A 19,138-nucleotide genomic window follows, 5' to 3' on the forward strand; every position below is an offset into this window, starting at 1 on the left:
GGTTGGGTAAGTGAATTTGTAAATGTAATCTGTAACAGTTACTACACTTTTAGGTTATTTGGTAACCCAGCACTGGGTAAATATAGGACTGAAAACACACTGGGTTATTTTGACCAAGCCAGCTGGGTTGGGTGAATAACCGAACATGTTGTGTTGTAATTTAACCATCAATTGGGTTATATTGACGTTCATGCTGGGTTGAATCAACAGCTGTCTTTTTTTAATGTAGGTTATATTCAGGAGATTTGGCTTATTACGGGTGTGGCTTTCAGATAGTTCATTTTTGCTGATAAGTTGGTACAATGCAAATATAAATGTGCAATAAATAGGTTTGTACATTACATGTTTTAATATAATATTAATAACATTAGTATTTACATATTGTAGTAATGTGGTAAGCATCCCAACTTTGGGATTTGCATAGGCTCATAAGGATCTCATACAGTTGTCTCATTATAGCTACAAATATAGTCTGGACCTCAATTCCACTGCATATTTTCAGTGTTCCTTTCTAATGAGTAACTGATTTAAGTCTGGGACACTAGGTGGATGCAATTAATTATCAAGTAGAACAGAAAACCAGCGGGCTCCGGATTTTATATGCTAAACGTTGAATACCCCTGCTCTAGAGTCTTTCCATAGAGGGATCATATGTGTAGTCCAAACCGTTTGGACACGACAGATGGAAGTTGGCCGATCAGCGTTACTGAATTCAGATGAGTCCCGTGACGCTTGTGCAGTATCAGTCAAACGTTTGGACACACATACTCATTCAAGGGTTTTTCTTTATTTTTACTATTTTGTCACCAAAGCCCCATATACTACCCACCACTGCGACCTGTACGCTCTCATTGGCTGGCCCTCGCCTCATACTCGTCGCCAAACCCACTGGCTCCAGGTCATCTACAAGACCCTGCTAGGTAAAGTCCCCCCTTATCTCAGCTCGCTGGTCACCGTAGCAGCACCCACCTGTAGCACGCGCTCCAGCAGGTATATCTCACTGGTCACCCCCAAAGCCAATTCCTCCCATCGTCCGCCTCTCCTTCCAGTTCTCTGCTGCCAATGACTGGAACGAACTACAAAAATCTCTGAAACTGGAAACACTTATCTCCCTCACTAGATTTAAGCACCAGCTGTCAGAGCAGCTCACAGAGTACTGCACCTGTACATAGCCCATCTATAATTTAGCCCAAACAGCTATCTCTTCCCCTACTGTATTTATTTATTTTGCTCCTTTGCACCCCATTATTTCTATTTCTACTTTGCACTTTCTTCCACTGCAAATCTACCATTCCAGTGTTTTACTTGCTATGTTGTATGTACTTCGCCACCATGGCCTTTTTTTGCCTTTACCTCCCTTATCTCACCTCATTTGCTCACATTGTATATAGACTTATTTTTCTACTGTATTATTGACTGTATGTTTGTTTTACTCCATGTGTAACTCTGTGTTGTTGTATGTGTCAAACTGCTTTGCTTTATCTTGACCAGGTCGCAATTGTAAATGAGAACTTGTTCTCAACTTGCCTACCTGGTTAAATAAAGGTGGAATAAAAAAAAATTATAAATTAAAATGTGTAGTTCATATACTATGCACATGAGCAGAATTACTGTCTTACCTCAATTAGCCACAAAATCCCTAGTTTGAAAGTGACTGTTTCTGTAAGCCATGCATTCCATTTTCCCTACATTTACACCCACGTGGGCAAGTACCCTAGCAATTAGAGTTTCAGCCAATGAGCTTCAGCCCCTTGCTATTTGAGTTACAGCTAGCAAGACGCACACACAGTAGAGTGAGAGAGAGAAAGCCATGACGTGATGCACATATCTGAACATTTGAGATGTGATACGCAATTTTCGGGGACCACTTTTGGCTCGTGAGTGCTACTTTCGGAACTACTGGCTAAAATGTATACAAAAGTACCGGAGAATATCTTCAATGCAGTCATTTGGTTGTAATTGTGTCTTTCACTTGTATGTAACAATTGCAAATACTTTGTATTTGTATACTGTAAATTCTATGGATGTCCCTGCTCTATTGAAGTTGAAATCAAATCAAATTGTATTGGTCACATACACATGGTTAGCAGATGTTGATGCGAGTGTAGCGAAATGCTTGTGATTCTAGTTCCGACAGTAATATCTAACAAGTAATCTAACAATTTCCCAACAACTATCTAATACACACAAATCTAAAGGGGTGAATGAGAATATGTATGTATAAATATATGGATGAGCGGTGGCCGAGCGGCATAGGCAACGTGCAATAGATGGTATAACATACAGTATATACATATGATATGAGTAATGTAAGATATGTAAACATTATTAAAGTGGCATTATTTAAAGTGGCATTGTTTAAAGTGACTAGTGATTCATTTATTAAAGCGGCCAGTGATTGGGTCTCTATGTAGGCAGCAGCCTCTCTGATTTAGTGATTGCTGTTTAGCAGTCTGATGGCCTTGAGATAGACACTGTTTTTCAGTCTCTCGGTCCCAGCTTTGATGCACCTGTACTGACCTCGCTTTCTGGATGGTAGCGGTGTGAACAGGCAGTGGCTCGGGTGGTTGTTGCCCTTGATGATCTTTTTGACCTTTCTGTGACATCGGGGGCTGTAGGTGACATGGAGGGCAGGTAGTTTTCCCCCGTTGATGCGTTGTGCAGACCTCACCACCCTGTGGAGAGCTTTGCGGTTGAGGGCGGAGCAGTTGTTGTACCAGGCTGCGATACAGCCCGACAGGATGCTCTCGATTGTGTATCTGTAAAAGTTTGTCAGGGTTTTGAGTGACAAGCCACATTTCTTCAGCCTCCTGAGGTTGAAGAGGCACTGTTGCGCCTTCTTCACCACACTGGCTGTGTGGGTGGACCATTTCAGTATGTCTGTGATGTGTACGCCGAGGAACGTAAAACTTTCCACCTTCTCCGCTGCTGTCCCTTCGATGTGGACAGGGGGGTGATCCCTTTGCTGTTTCCCGAAGTCCAAGATCATCTCCTTTGTTTTGTTGGCGTTGAGTGAGAGGTTGTTTTCCTGACACCACACTTCAAGTGCCCTCACGTCTTCCCTGTAGGCTGTCTCGTTGTTGTTGGTAATCAAGCCACTACTGTTGTTTCGTCTGCAAACTTGATGACTGAGTTGAAGGCGTGCATGGCCATGCAGCCGAGGGTGAAGTCGGAGTACAGGAGGAGGCTGAGAACGCACCCTTGTGTTGAGGGTCAACGAAGTGGAGATGTTGTTTCCTACCTTCACCACCTGGGGGTGGCCAGTCAGAAAGTCCAGGACCCAATTGCACAGGGCCTCCAGCTTGATGATGAGCTTGGAGTGTATTATGATGTTGAATACTGAGCTGTAGTCAATGAACAGCATTCTTACATAGGTATTCCTCTTGGCCAGATGGGATAGGGCAGTGTGCAGTGTGATGGCGATTGCATCGTCTGTGGACCTGTTGGGGTGGTATGCAAACTGAAGTGGGTCTAGGGTAGCCGGTAAGGTGGAGGTGATATGATCCTTGACTAGTCTCTCAAAGCCCTTCATGATGACAGAAGTGAGTGCTACGGGGCGGTAGTAATTTTGTTCAATTATCTTTGCCCTCTTGGGTACAGGAACAATGGTGGCCATCTTGAAGCATGTATAGGGACCACAGATTGAGATAGAGAAAGGTCGAATATGTCCGTAAACACACCAGCCAGCTGGTCTGCGCATGCTCTGAGGACGCGGTTAGGGATACCGTCACTTCCAGCCTTGCGAGGGTTAATACATTTAAATGTTTTACTCATGTCGGCCACAGAGAAGGAGGGAGGGGGAGGACACAGTCCTTGATAGCAGGCCGCGACGGTGGCGATGTATTATCCTCAAAGCGGGCAAAGAAGGTTTTTAGTTTGTCTGGAAGCATGACATCGGTGTCCGTGACGTGGCTGGTTTTCTTTTTTTAGTCCATGAGTTCCTGTAGACCCTGCCACATGCGTCTTGTGTCTGAGCTGCTGAATTGCAACTCCACTTTGTCCCTGTACCGGCATTTCGCTTGTTTGATTGCCTTGCAGAGGGAATAACTATAATGTTTATATTCAGCCATATTCCCAGACCTCTTTCAATGGTTAAATACGGTGGCTGAGTGTGCGAATGCTGCCATCCATCCACGGTTTCTGGTTAGGGTAGGTTTTAATAGTCACAGTGGGTACAACATCTCCAATGCACATCCTTATAAACTCACTCACCGAGTCAGCGTACATTACATTACATTACATTTACATTAAAGTCATTTAGCAGACGCTCTTATCCAGAGCGACTTACAAATTGGTGCATTCACCTTATGATATCCAGTGGAACAACCACTTTACAATAGTGCATCTAAATCTTTTAGGGGGGGTTAGAAGGATTACTTTATCCTATCCCAGGTATTCCTTAAAGAGGTGGGGTTTCAGGTGTCTCCGGAAGGTGGTGATTGACTCCGCTGTCCTGGCGTCGTGAGGGAGCTTGTTCCACCATTGGGGTGCCAGAGCAGCGAACAGTTTTGACTGGGCTGAGCGGGAACTGTGCTTCCTCAGAGGTAGGGAGGCGAGCAGGCCAGAGGTGGATGAACGCAGTGCCCTTGTTTGGGTGTAGGGCCTGATCAGAGCCTGAAGGTACGGAGGTGCCGTTCCCCTCACAGCTCCGTAGGCAAGCACCATGGACTTGTAGCGGATGCGAGCTTCAACTGGAAGCCAGTGGAGAGAGCGGAGGAGCGGGGTGACGTGAGAGAACTTGGGAAGGTTGAACACCAGACGGGCTGCGGCGTTCTGGATGAGTTGTAGGGGTTTAATGGCACAGGCAGGGAGCCCAGCCAACAACGAGTTGCAGTAATCCAGACGGGAGATGACAAGCGCCTGGACTAGGACCTGCGCCGCTTCCTGTGTGAGGCAGGGTCGTACTCTGCGAATGTTGTAGAGCATGAACCTACAGGATCGGAATGTACACAGCTCTGAATGTACACAGCTCTGACGATAATTAACAAGAATTCTCTCAGGTGGTAATATGGCAGGCATTTGATTACACCATGAGTCGTTAATCATGAAGCATACACCCACGCCATTCCTCTTCCCAGAGAGGTGTTTATCTCTCATTGCGCGATGCATGGATAAGCGCGGTGGCTGAACCAATTCCGACAACATATCTTGAGAGAGCCATGTTTCCGTGAAACAAAATGTTCCAATCTCTGATGTCTCTCTGGAAGGCAACCCTAGCTTGAATTTTGTCTACCTTGTTGTCAAGAGACTGGACATTGGCAAGTAGTATACTCGGGAGCGGTGGGCGATGGGCACCTCTACGGAGCCTGACCAGGAGGCCGCTCTGTCTGCCCCTTCTGCGGCGCCGTTGTTTTGGGTCGGCTTCTGGGATTAGATCCATTGTCCTGGGTGGTGGTCCAAACAGAGGATCCGCTTCGGGAAAGTCGTATTCTTTTTCGTCATGTTGTTAAGTTGACGTCGTTGATTTTTTTCCGTACTGGTCCCCCGTGGGAATCGAACCCACAACCCTGGCGTTGCAAACACCATAAATGCAGGCCCCTTGTGGAAATTAGGTGATTTGCATCACTTAGCCTGAATTCAACCAACTTTCCCCCTCCCCTCCCCCAATCCTTACAATAGATTCCAGTACCAGTAATGGTAATGTCAATGGATTACAGTAACTGTATTGTTACTGTAAAACTGGCTTGTTGCTTTCGAGGGACCGGAATGAATCCTAGAAATGTGCTTTTGAGGAAAGAGGGTTGAAGGAAGTTGTTAAGATGGCGGACAAGGAAGAAAGTAGTAGAACATATTATGAATAAATATTGAGTGGGGAATTGTAAAATCCTTCTGGAAGATCAAGTAAAGGAGACGATGATAGATAAGGAAAGAAGGAGAAAAGTGGAATAAGTTATGATGGAATATGGAATGGAGGATCGCACAGAATTTAGGGAAGAGCTAGAGAATGAATGAATGTGATGAGAGTGAGGGTGAAGTAATTGTGGTGGCAGGTGCAGTGATGACCGCCGAGAAGGAGCTGAGTGTAGAGTGAAGCGATGTGGTGAGGAGTGTCATGACGTTGGCCTGATGGGGGAGGTTTATGACCCCCATAAATACCTTTCCCCTTTTTCCTCTCTCTACACTACCGATGTGACTATTGAAAATCCCTTTGTTAACATGGAGAGTCTGGTAATCCAACCAGTTGAAATATGCGTTGGTACTTAATGAATATGATGTCAGATCAGTTGGCGTCTGAGACATTATTACTGATGATAGGATAACATACACTGTATCTTGGAAAGTCTACACATTCTAGTTATCAGATTCACATGGAAATTGTTGTGCAATTTAAATGTTTAAATATGAAACTATTTGTGAAAAGATGAAATGTAATTTTAGCTCCTAAATGAGAGAATTGGTTTTCATGAGTGAACTATGGTCAACTCAGTGGCCCCGCCCATGTGAACAGACACTGGTTGTCAACTATGGCCCTCTCTCCCAACCCTATATAAGCCCCTTTACGAAAATGTAACTTCCTGTTCCGAGGAGGTTAGGGCGACAGTCCTACGTTAAAAGGGCTCAGATAATAACCTAACAAAATTAGCATCGAATTTCAACGTGAAGATGATGGTTAACACACTGAAAGGACGAATTTTGACTATACCAGCCAGAATATAGCATGAGCTTAAAATTATGGCAACTTGGTATGAACTTTGAACTCTTATTCACTCCAGAAGTGATACCTCGTAGCCGTTGAGTTAGCAGCAGTCGCTGTAAACGTGGGCTAGGAAAGGACGGACGATGTAACCAGTCTAACATACAACGGTACTACAACGTATCCAGTTTACCACCAGAGACATTCTTCAGAGGACCAGAGATCCATGCTGGACCAACTCGCCTTCTATCGACAACCAATCTACCGAAGCGCAGCTCAGAGTAAATATTTATTGCATTCTCCTTTTTTCAAATGGGCGGTTATTTAGAATGCATAAGATACTGTATTTACGATAGCATAGATACACAAAACCTTTTTTGCTCCTCAGTCTTCCCGCTCTTTCACTCAAACCCAACCCCCTTTCTTTGTGTAACCAGCTGTCATATCTGTTCCGTCCGCTAGGGACGTTTTCCTTTATGACATAATTTGTAATCAATGTATGATCCATTCTGTGTAGATGTAATTCTGTGTGATTATTTAGGTATTTAGAAAATGAATAATTAAACCACATTTTCTATTGCTGATTCAACTTGTTAGCCAGGGTTCGTGAAGATAACCAAGAATTTACAACTTTCAGATGAGACTAAATAAGGCGAGGATTAAATATTGACTGCTATTGATGTAAAAGATTACTAGGTCTTTAAGAGTATATTCGGAAGATAACAGCTCTATGAACATTCTTTCGTGGTGCCCCAACTTTGTAGTTAATTACACTGACATGATTAGCTTAATCATGTAATATTAATTACAGAGAAATTATTTTATAGAATAGCATGTCATATCACTTAATCCGGCATAGCCAAAGACACGACAGGAGGGTTGGCAAAAAGAGGTATACACTACATATACAAAAGTATGTGGACAGAACTTCAAATGAATAGATTGGGATTTTTCAGCCACAACCATTGCTGACAGGTTTATGAAATAGACCACACGGCTATGCAATCTCAACAGACAAACATTGGCAGTAGAATGGATTTACTGAACAGCTCAGTGACTTTCAGTGTGGCACGGTCATGCCACATTTCCAACAAGTTAGTTCGCTGCTAGAGCTCCCCAGTCAACTGTAAGTGCTGTTATTGTGAAGTGGAAACGTCTAGGAGCAGCAACGGCTCAGCCATGAAGTGGTAGGCCACACAATCTCACAGAACAGGACCGCCGAGTGCTGAAGCGCGTAGCACTTATCTGATATTTGTTTTCACCTACCCTATCCGGGCCGCCCCCAGGTGGTGAAGATAGGAAACAACTGCTTATCAACTTCGCTGACATGAAACACTGGGGCCCCACAAGGGTGCGTGCTCAGCGTCCTCCTGTACTCCCTGTTCACCCACGACTGTGTGGCCATGCACGCCTCCAACTCAATCATCAAGTTTGCAGACGACACAACAGTAGTGGGCTTGATTACCAACAACAACGAGACAGCCTACAGGAAGGAGGTGAGGGCACTCAGAGTGTGATGTCAGGAAAACAACCTCTCACTCAACGTCAACAAAACAAAGGAGATGATTGTATACTTCAAGAAACAGCAGAGGGAGCACCCCCCCATTTGTTGCGATATAGGAAGCCGATTCTAGATTTAATTTTGGATTGGAGATGCTTAATGTGAGTCTGGAAGGAGAGTTTACAGTCTAATCAGACACCCAGGTATTTGTAGTTGTCCACGTATTCTAAGTCAGAGCCGTCCAGAGTAGTGATGCTGGACGGGCGAGCAGGTGTGGGCAGTGATCGATTGAATAGCATGCATTTAGTTTTACCAGCATTTAAGAGCAGTTGGAGGCCACGGAAGGAGTGTTGTATGGCATTGAAGCTTGTCTGGAGGTTAGTTAACACAGTGTCCAAAGAGGGGCCGAAGTATACAGAATGGTGTCGTCTGCGTAGAGGTGGATCAGACAATCACCAGCAGCAGAGCAACATCATTGATGTATAGAGAGAAGAGATTCGGCCCGAGAATTGAACCCTGTGGAACACCCATAGAGACTGCCAGAGGTCCGGACAACAGGCCCTCCTATTTGACACACTGAACTCTATCAGAGAAGTAGTGGGTAAACCAGGCGAGGCAATCATTTGAGAAACCAACACAGGTGTGAACAAAACAGACAGACACAAACGAAAAGGAAAAATGGATCGGTGGCAGCTAGTAGGCCGGTGACGACGACCGCCGAGCACCGCCCGAACAGGGAGACGAGCCACCTTCAGTGGAAGTCGTGACACAGGTTTGTAGGCCTCCTTGCTCGCACACACTTTTTCAGTTCTGCCCACAAATTTTCTACAGGATTGAGGTCAGGGCTTTGTGACGTCCACTCCAATACCTTAACTTTGTTGTCCTTAAGCCATTTTGCCACAACTTTGGAAGTATGCTTGGGGTCATTGTCCATTTGGAAGACCCATTTGCGACTAAGCTTTAACTTCCTGACTGATGTCTTGAGATGTTGCTTCAATATATCCACATAATTTTCCCGCCTCATGATGCCATCTATTTGGTGAAGTGCACCAGTCCCTCCTGCAGCAAAGCACCCCCACAACATGATGCTGCCACCCCCGTGCTTCACGGTTGGAATGGGGTTCTTCGGCTTGCAAGCCTTCCCCTTTTTCCTCCAAACATAACGATGGTTATTATGGCCAAACAGTTCTATTTTTGTTTCATCAGACCAGAGGACATTTCTCCAAAAAGTACAATCTTTGTCCCCATGTGCAGTTGCAAACCGTAGTCTGGCTTTTTTTATGGCTGTTTTGGAGCAGTGGCTTCTTCCTTGCTGAGCGGCCTTTCAGTTTATGTTGATATAGGACTTGTTTTACGGTGGATATAGATAATTTTGTTTCCTCCAGCATCTTCACAAGGTCCTTTACTGTTGTTCTGGGATTGATTTGCACCAAAGTACATTCATCTCTAGGAGACAGAACACGTCTAGTTCCTGAGCAGTATTTTATTTTATCTTTATTTAAGTAGGCAAGTCAGTTAAGAACAAATTCTTATTTTCAATGACAGCCTAGGAACAGTGGGTTAACTGCCTTTTTCAGGAGCAGAACAACAGATTTTACCTTGTCAGGTCAGGGATTTGATCTTGCAACCTTTCAGTTACTAGTCCAACGCTCTAACCACTAGGCTACCTGCCACCCTGGCTGTGTGGTCCCATGGTGTTTATACTTGCATACTATTGTTTGTGCTGATGAACGTGGTACCTTCAGGCGTTTGGAAATTGCTCCCAAGGGTGAACCAGACTTGTGGAGGTCTACAATTTTTTTTTTGAGCTCTTGGCTGATTTCTTTAGATTTCCCATGTGTCAAGCAAAGAGGCACTCAAATGTCAATTAGTCTATCAGACGCTTCTAAAGCCATGACATCATTTTCTGGAATTTCCCAAGCTGTTTAAAGGCACAGTCAACTTAGTGTATGTAAACTTCTGACCCAATGCAATTGTGATACAGTGAATTATAAGTGAAATAATCTGTCTGTAAGCAATTATTGTAAAAATTACTTGTGTCATGCAGTGGTTGTGGTTGAAAAAGTGGTTGAAAAACGAGTTTTAATGATTCCAACCTAAGTGTATGTATACTTCCGACTTCAACTTTATATGTGAAAACTCTGATAGCATCTGAAAGCACCATAATGTCAGTAAAACGTTTCCTAAGGCTAATATAATAGTGTTCTGTCTCCTTACCAGTACAAAGGTCATACTCTATGACAATCTAACAACACACATTATCCCTCAAGCTTTTTGGACTTCATTTTGAAACCATGATATAATTTCCTGTTGTTTTGACAGAGAACGCAGGCAGGGAGAAGGTGGTGACGGGGGAAGAGTGGCGTACCAATGTCACCGTGATGACGACCATGGCGGTGGGTGTGGTTATTGTTGAAGGCGGAGGCGGCGAACACCGAGTGGCGATAGAGGCCAAACCGCCGCTGCACACCAAGCTGGATGTGATCAAGAAGGAGCAGAATAAGAAGAGCCAGAGCTACAAGATGGAGTCAGGATCTGGGGGAGTCAAAACCAACATTCCCAGGTTTTCTCTGGAGGACAAGAGGGAGACCGAGTATGTAAGTAATGACTCCGTCTAGCACCATGGATTTAGATACTTAACTAATACCTACCACCCCTATTTCTCACATACCGTACAAACGACCATACCCAACACATACAGAGACCCACCTGTTTACTGACACACACAAACCCACCCCCTCCCCTCATCTGTTTACTGACACACACTCATACTTTACTGAAACACACTCATGTTAGTACTGTGTTAGTACTGTGTTACTACAGTGTTAGTACTGTGTTGCTACATTGTTGCTACAGTGTTGCTACAGTGTTAGTACAGTTTTAGTAAAGTGTTTGTATTGTGTTAGTACTGTGTTAGTACTGTGTTAGTACTGTGTTGCTACAGTGTTAGCACTGTGTTCTTACTGCGTTAGTACTGCGTTAGTACTGCGTTAGTACTGTGTTAGTACTGTGTTGCTACGGTGTTAGTACTGTGTTAGTACTATGTTAGTATTGTGTTAGTACTGTGTTGCTACAGTGTTCGTGCTGCATTAGTACGGTGTTAGTACTGCGTTAGTACAGTGTTAGTACTGTGTTAGTACTGTGTTGCTACAGTGTTAGTACAGTGTTAATACAGTTTTATAGAGGTGTTATGTGCTGTTAGTATAGTGTTAGTACGGTGTTAGTATGGTGTTAGTACAGTTCTATTGAGGTGTTGTGTGCTGTGTATGCAGGACCCATGCAGGAGAGAGATGGAGAGCATTCTGAACAGTCTTAAAATCTCCAGTGTGCTCATCCCCAGAGGTGTCCGCATCCCCAACTGTGACAAAAAAGGCTTCTACAAGAAAAAACAAGTGAGTCTCGCTCTGCTTTAGGTATTATACACACACACACACACACACACACACACACACACACACACACACACACACACACACACACACACACACACACACACACACACACACACACACACACACACACACACTCATTATACAGGCTTTGAAAAGAAACCTCGCCCAGGCCCCCCAATGCATTCTTTGACATTACCTTGACAGAAACAGCATTATCAACATAAATAATAACCAGGTATTACAGCGACAACTGCACTCTGCTGACTCACTACACTCTTACCAATTCTGGGTTTAAAAACATCTTATTATTTGGTAACCTAGCACTGAGTAAATATTGGCCAGAACACACACTGGGTTATTTTGACCCAGCCAGTTGGGTTGAGTGAATAACCCAACAAATTGGGATTACCCAAACATGGGTGATTTAACCATCAGTTGATGTTTTTTTACTGTTATGCTGGGTTGCCATAGCAGCGGGTTATACACATTTGATCTTAATATGTGATGACTATACAGCAGAACAGCTTAACAGGAATGACATTTACGCTCATGGGTGGCTAAAAATAACTATCTGAAGGCCACGCCCCAACTAAACTACGCCTCCAGTCTTTAGATCTGACCCATTGGATCATATCTCAATAACCCAGCACCAATAATCCAAAAGTTTTTAAAGAAAACAACCCAACAGCTAATGACCCAACGCCTGCAACCCAGCAGTTGGGTCAACCAAACAACCCAGCATTTTTGAGAGTGTAGGAACAGCAAATTAATTTGTTAAAGAACATTTTCAAAAATGTCAACTTGATATCTATTGTCTTCAGCACCACCCCAACATCAACATAATATGTGAAAATGGCGCTATTCTATGTTTTGTAGTAAAAAGATACAGGAAGATGTGTTTCCAATGACATCATCGGTATGCATCGTGATTTTAATTAATTATGAGTAGGCGTTGCCTACTAATTGTCTACTAATTGTTTGATGATGTCATTGGGAACACTTATCTTCCTCCATCTTTTTTTACTACAAAACATAGAAACCATTTCTCACATATAGTATGTTGATGTTGGGCTGGTGCTGAGATGATGAATATTAGGTAGAACATTCTAGAAATGTCCCTTTAAGTGAGTGTGTGTTTGAGAGAGAGGATGTGAGTGTGGTCTGAGCGTGTGTGTGACACTAGATGTGGTGGAGGAGGAGTGTGTCTGGCATGCATCTGGTGGAGAGCAAAGAAAGCAAGTATTTTGGTGAGGGCGATGGGAGGTCTCACTAGAGAAAACACAGAGACTACCACTGGTGTTGTTCTTAATGTCTGTGGCGGGACAGACGTCGGCCACCCATGGTCTATACACCGACGGAGAACAGAGGGAGTAGAAAATACATCCGATATTTGCAGAAGGCTGGGTCTGTGTTGGGCATACAATATGCTTCATATCAATTGTAAATACATTACATTTAATGACAATACATATTATTACATAATGTATTATCCATATGGAGAGGATATGATGCAACAGCCTACTTAACGGATGGAGGGGTGTGGTCCACACACACACACACACACACACACCATCCAACCCAGTAAATACCCCTATCATCCCACTTCCCAGGGGCAGAAGGTCTGAGAAATGGTCTCTGACGATTCTGAGAAATGGAATGAGTCATATTATAACCCTCCTTTAACATCACCGTGGCTCAGAGACAATTGGAACCCACCACACGCACATACAGTCATGGCCAAAAGTTTTGAGAATGACACAAATATTAATTTTCACAAAGTCTGCTACCTCAGTGTCTTTAGATATTTTTGTCAGATGTTACTATGGAATACTGAAGTATAATTACAAGTATTTCATAAGTGTCAAAGGCTTTTATTGACCATTACATGAAGTTGATGCAAAGAGTCAATATTTGTAGTGTTGACCCTTCTTTTTCAAGACCTCTGCAATCCGCCCTGGCATGCTGTCAATTAACTTCTGGGCCACATCCTGACTGATGGCAGCCCATTCTTGCATAATCAATGCTTGGAGTTTGTCAGAATTTGTGGGTTTTTGTTTGTCCACCCGCCTCTTGAGGATTGACCACAAGTTCTCAATGGAATTAAGGTCTGGGGAGTTTCCTGGCCATGGACCCAAAATATCGATGTTTTGTTCCCCAAGCCACTTAGTTATCACTTTTGCCTTATGGTAAGGTGCTCCATCATGCTGGAAAAGGCATTGTTCGTCATCAAACTGTTCCTGGATGGTTGGGAGAAGGTGATCTCGGAGGATGTGTTGGTACCATTCTTTATTCATGGCTGTGTTCTTAGGCATAATTGTGAGTGAGCCCACACCCTTGGCTGAGAAGCAGCCCTACACATGAATGGTCTCAGGATGCTTTACTGTTGGCATGACACAGGACTGATGGTAGCGCTCACCTTGTCTTCTCCGGACAAGCTTTTTTACAGATGCCCCAAACAATTGGAAAGAGGATTCATCAGAGAAAATGACTTTAACCCAGTCCTCAGCAGTCCAATCCCTGTACCTTTTGCAGAATATCAGTCTGTCCCTAATGTTTTTCCTGGAGAGAAGTGGCTTTTTTGCTGCCCTTCTTGACACCAGGCTATCCTCCAAAAGTCTTCGCCTCACTGTGCGTGCAGATGTACTCACACTTGCCTGCTGGCATTCCTGAGCAAGCTCTGTACTGGTGGTGCCCCAATCCCACAGCTGAATCAACTTTAGGAGACGGTCCTGGCGCTTGCTGGACTGTCTTGGGTGCCCTGAAACCTTCATCACAACAATTGAACCACTCTCCTTGAAGTTCTTGATGATCCGATAAATGGTTGATTTAGGTGCAATCTTACTGGCAGCAATATCCTTGCCTGTGAAGCCCTTTTTGTGCAAAGCAATGATGACGGCACGTGTTTCCTTGCAGGTAACCATGGTTGACAGAGGAAGAACAATGATTCCAAGCACCACCCTCCTTTTGAAGCTTCCAGTTTGTTATTCAAACTCAATCAGCAAGACAGAGTGATCTCCAGCCTTGTCCTCGTCAACACTCACACCTGTGTTAACGAGAGAATCACTGATATGATGTCAGCTGGTCCTTTTGTGGCAAGGCTGAAATGCAGTGGAAATGTTTTTTGGGGATTCAGTTCATTTGCATGGCAAAGAGGGACTTTGTCATTAATTGCAATTCATCTGATCACTCTTCATAACATTCTGGAGTATATGCAAATTGCCATCATACAAACTGAGGCAGCAGACTTTGTGAAAATGTATATTTGTGCCATTTTCAAAACTTTTGGCCACAACTGTACACATGAGCGCACATATATACATGTACAGGGGCATACACACACACACACACACACACACACACACACACACACACACACACACACACACACACACACACACACACACACACACACACACACACACACACTGTACATGCAGTGACAGTTGGATATGTGAATTGATTTCGACGCTCAGTATAAGTCTGGTTTGGTTGGAGAGAGTGTGGTTAGATTGGGGCTGTAGCCACTATGGCAGTAACCTACTAGTCAGGGCTCCATGATGATTTCTTTTACAAGGAGCATGCGTTCCTAAATTGAAAAAGTAAGGAGCACACAAAGAAATTTAGGAGCACAATGAAAGTGTTTGAGGAAGACTGCTCAATATACTAAATATTTGAGTCACTTAGGTGAGACAAAAATGTTTAGCTGCCCCTTTAATGGGCGGGCAGTTACCATTGTAACGGTGGGACTCGCATGTCTATCTGTTAGTGATGGGAAGTTTGACTCTTTTTACTGACTCGTTCAGTTTTCGACTCGTTTAGTCAAAAGAACAAACCTTTCGACTCATTTCGTTCATTTGAGTTAGTAATGCCCAGAGCACCCAGGACCCCCTATCAGCGAACGATGAACTGAAAACTCTAAAGAGTCATGATTCTACAAGCCTCTCGTTCACGTTGTTCATTATAGGGGGCTTTTTGGAGCTGTCATTTCTGACTGAGACAAGTGTAAAAGTGTGCTTTAAACAATGTAGGCCACATTTGTTGATTGCTAGGATTACAAATGCAATTATTTCTTGATACATTTGAAAGGAGGTCTAGTTGTGACCGCAACCAGACTAGATTGTGAATGAGTGTTGGAGGAATGCATTGCTTGAATGCCATGAGGGTGATAAGCAAAATATAGTTCACTAACTTTAGCCCCCCCAAATGATTTGTTCTTAAGTTCCAGTTTATTGAGCAGAGGCTGTGTATGTTTTGGTTATACAAAGTTGTGTCCATCTTAACATTCAATAATCAATGAATTGCATTCATTCTTGCACCATGAGATCAATTATCAGTTCTAAACATGAATTGTTCTTCTCTATGCTGCCTGCAGCATGATCTATTTTCCTGCGGGCATATATGACAGACAGCTGTTTTGTTCTGAGCACGTCTCTGGAGCTGCTGAGCCAGAGGAGCATGTATCAATCCTGCTGTACAACTAAAATAAACGAGTCACTTAGAAAAACTAATCATGAGTCTCTAGTCAGTAAAAATAGTCATTAAAAAGAACAAATCGTTTGCGAACTTCACATCACTACTGACTGTGAGAGATGAGATTCTCCAATGTCTCTCTTCGTTAGCAGTTGAGCAAGCTCAAACTAACATTGAAAAACCACCTAGCGTGTTAACAAAACATTGTAAATAGTCAAGAGGACAAAGTCAAACTTGAGTAGACTTTCGGGTAAATTTGACCAACTTCTATGCCTGTGCACTTCTAAAAATTTATCTTTCAGCACTTCACTCAGTGCGCAAAGCCCCCCAGGAACTGTTGCTGCTCGAGGTGGGATAGCTATATTGGAATCGTAGTTCTTTGTGTGAGTAGCTAACACCTATGAAACAAAATGGCAGAAATACTTTGAAAATAGCTACGGCAGCAATTGTTTTTGCTATAAATCACAACTCGCACATGTGCTCAAACTTTACTTTCTCAGTTCAAACACATCTATTTTAGGTGCATAGGCGTGTAAAATGGTCTCACTGTAGAGCCCTGCTACGAGTACTATGTGGCCTGGTCTCTCTCTGTCTTTCATTGTCTCTCTGTAGCTTCTATAGCCTGGCCTCTCTGTCTGTTAACCTTTGTCCTACTAAGATGTTCTCTTAGAAACATGTGTCCCTCAGATGACTGGGTGGGAGTTTATATGAATCTGTAAATGTTAAGTCGTGCTCCAGCTCCTGCCCCCCTCAGTGTGGATAGATAGAGGGGAGTAGGGGGCAGGGGAATAGGGGGTAGTGCTAGAGGTACGGGCGAGCCGGCAGGGGTGTTGTGGTATACCAATCGAGGGGAATGTGCGGTCATGGTGTGTTCCAGACGTTTAAGACCGGAAAACACAGTGAAGAGGAGACCGTGTGAACAGTCTAGACTTGAGTGACATTACTGAGAAAAGGAGAAAAGAGGGGGGGTTTAGAAAGAATGGGAAGAGAGGAATGGAAAGAAGGAAGGAGGGGGGAGTAGAGTCATGGAAGTGTGTGTGTGTGTGTGTGTGTGTGTGTGTGTGTGTGTGTGTGTGTGTGTGTGTGTGTGTGTGTGTGTGTGTGTGTGTGAGTGTGTTAGTGGTGTGAGGGTCAGCTGTTTGTTCACCAGCACCCGACCGCAATTGCTAATAACCCATCTGCAACCACATGACTATACAGTGCATTCGGAAAGTATTCAGACACCTTTACTTTTTCCACATTTTCTTACATTACAGCCTTATTTTAATATTGATTAAATAAATATTTTTCCTCATCAATCTACTCATACTGTAATACCCCATAATGACACAGCGAAAACACGTTCCTAGACATTTTTTATTTCGAAAAAACACAAAACAGAAATATCCTATTTACATACACTACCGTTCAAAAGTTTAGGGTCACTTAGAAATGTCCTTGTTTTTGAAAGAAAAGCAAATTTTGGACAAAAGTCCATTAAAATAGATCAGAAATACAGTGTAGACATTAATAATGTTGTAAATGACAATTGTAGCAGGAAACGGATGATTTTTAATGGAATATCTAAATAGGCATACAGAGGCCCATTAACAGCAACCATCACTCTTGTGTTCCAATGGAATGTTGTGTTAGCTAATCCAAGTTTATCATTTTAAAAAGCTAATTGATCATTAGAAAACCCTTTTGCAATTATGTAAGCACAGCTGAAAACTGTTGTTCTGATTAAAGAAGCAATAAAACTGGCCTTCCTTAGACTAGTTGAGTATCTGGTGCATCAGCATTTGTGGGTTCGATTTCAGGCTCAAAATGTCCAGAAACAAAGACCTTTCTTCCGAAACTCGTCAGTCTATTCTTTTCTGAGAAATTTTGGCTATTCAATGCGAGAAATTGCCAAGAAACTGAAGATCTGGTGCAACGCTGTGTACTACTCCCTTCACAGAACAGCTCAAACTGTCAAACTCTAACCAGAATAGAAAGAGGAGTGGGATGCCCCAGTGCACAACTGAGCAAGAGGACACGTACATTAGAGTGTCTAGTTTGAGAAACAGTCGCCTCACAAGTCCTCAACTGGCAGCTTCATCAAATAGTACCCGCAAAACATCAGTCTCAACGTCAACAGTGAAGAGGCGACTCCGGGATGCTGGCATTCTAGGCAGAGTGCCTCTGTCCAGTATCTGTGTTCTTTTGCCCATCTTAATCTTTTCTTTTTATTGGCCAGTCTGAGATATGGCTTTTTCTTTGCAACTCTTCCTAGAAGGCCAGCATCCAGGAGTCGCCTCTTCACTGTTGACGTTTTGCGGGTACTATTTAATGAAGCTGCCAGTAGACGACTTGTGAGGTGACTGTTTCTCAAACTAGACACTCTAATGTACTTGTCCTCTTGCTCAGTTGTGCACCGGGGCCTCCCACTCGTCTTTCTATTCTGGTTAGAGACAGTTTGAGCTGTTCTGTGAAGGGAGTAGTACACAGCGTTGTACGAGATCTTCAGTTTCTTTGCAATTTCTCACATGGAATAGCCTTCATTTCTCAGAACAAGAACAGACTGACGAGTTTCAGAAGAAACTTATTTGTTTCTACCCATTTTGAGCCTGTAATCGAACCCACAAAAGCTGATGCTCCAAATACTCAACTAGTCAAAAGAAGGCCAGGTGTATTGCTTCTTTAATCAGAACAACAGTTTACAGCTGTGCTAACATAATTGCAAAAGGGTTGTCTAATTATCAATAAAACTTTTAAAATGATAAACTTGGATAAGCTAACACAACGTGCCATTGGAACACAGGAGTGATGGTTGCTGGTAATGGGCCTCTACACGCCTATGTAGATATTACATTAAAAAATCATCCATTTCCAGCTACAATAGTCATTTACATCATTAACAATGTCTACACTGTTTTTCAGATCAATATGCTGTTATTTTAATGGACAAAAAATGAGTTTTTCTGTGTTTTTCTACATTTCTAAGTGACCCCAAACTTTGAACAGTAGTAAAAGTATTCAGACCCTTTGCTATGAGACTCGAAATTGAGCTCAGGTGCATCTTGTTTCCATTGATCATGGTTGATCATTCCATTGATCATGGTTCCTACAACTTAATTGGAATCCACCTGTTGTAAATTCAATTGATTGGACATGATTTGG

The 19,138-nt window shown here is 43.2% G+C and overlaps 1 protein-coding gene across 1 annotated transcript in view; it reads left to right on the forward strand.

Annotated features, from left to right (window-relative positions):
- The window catches only part of LOC115192277 (insulin-like growth factor-binding protein 3), a 59,450-nt gene that overhangs the window by 13,504 nt on the left and 26,808 nt on the right, over positions 1-19,138 (forward strand). The window contains exons 2-3 of the mRNA XM_029750590.1: positions 10,458-10,732; positions 11,408-11,527. Coding sequence (XP_029606450.1) covers positions 10,458-10,732; positions 11,408-11,527 — 395 coding nt within the window. The remainder of the gene's footprint in view (positions 1-10,457; positions 10,733-11,407; positions 11,528-19,138) is intronic.

Source organism: Salmo trutta, chromosome 4, assembly GCF_901001165.1.
Source record: "Salmo trutta chromosome 4, fSalTru1.1, whole genome shotgun sequence".
NCBI classification, from domain to species: Eukaryota; Metazoa; Chordata; class Actinopteri; order Salmoniformes; family Salmonidae; genus Salmo; species Salmo trutta.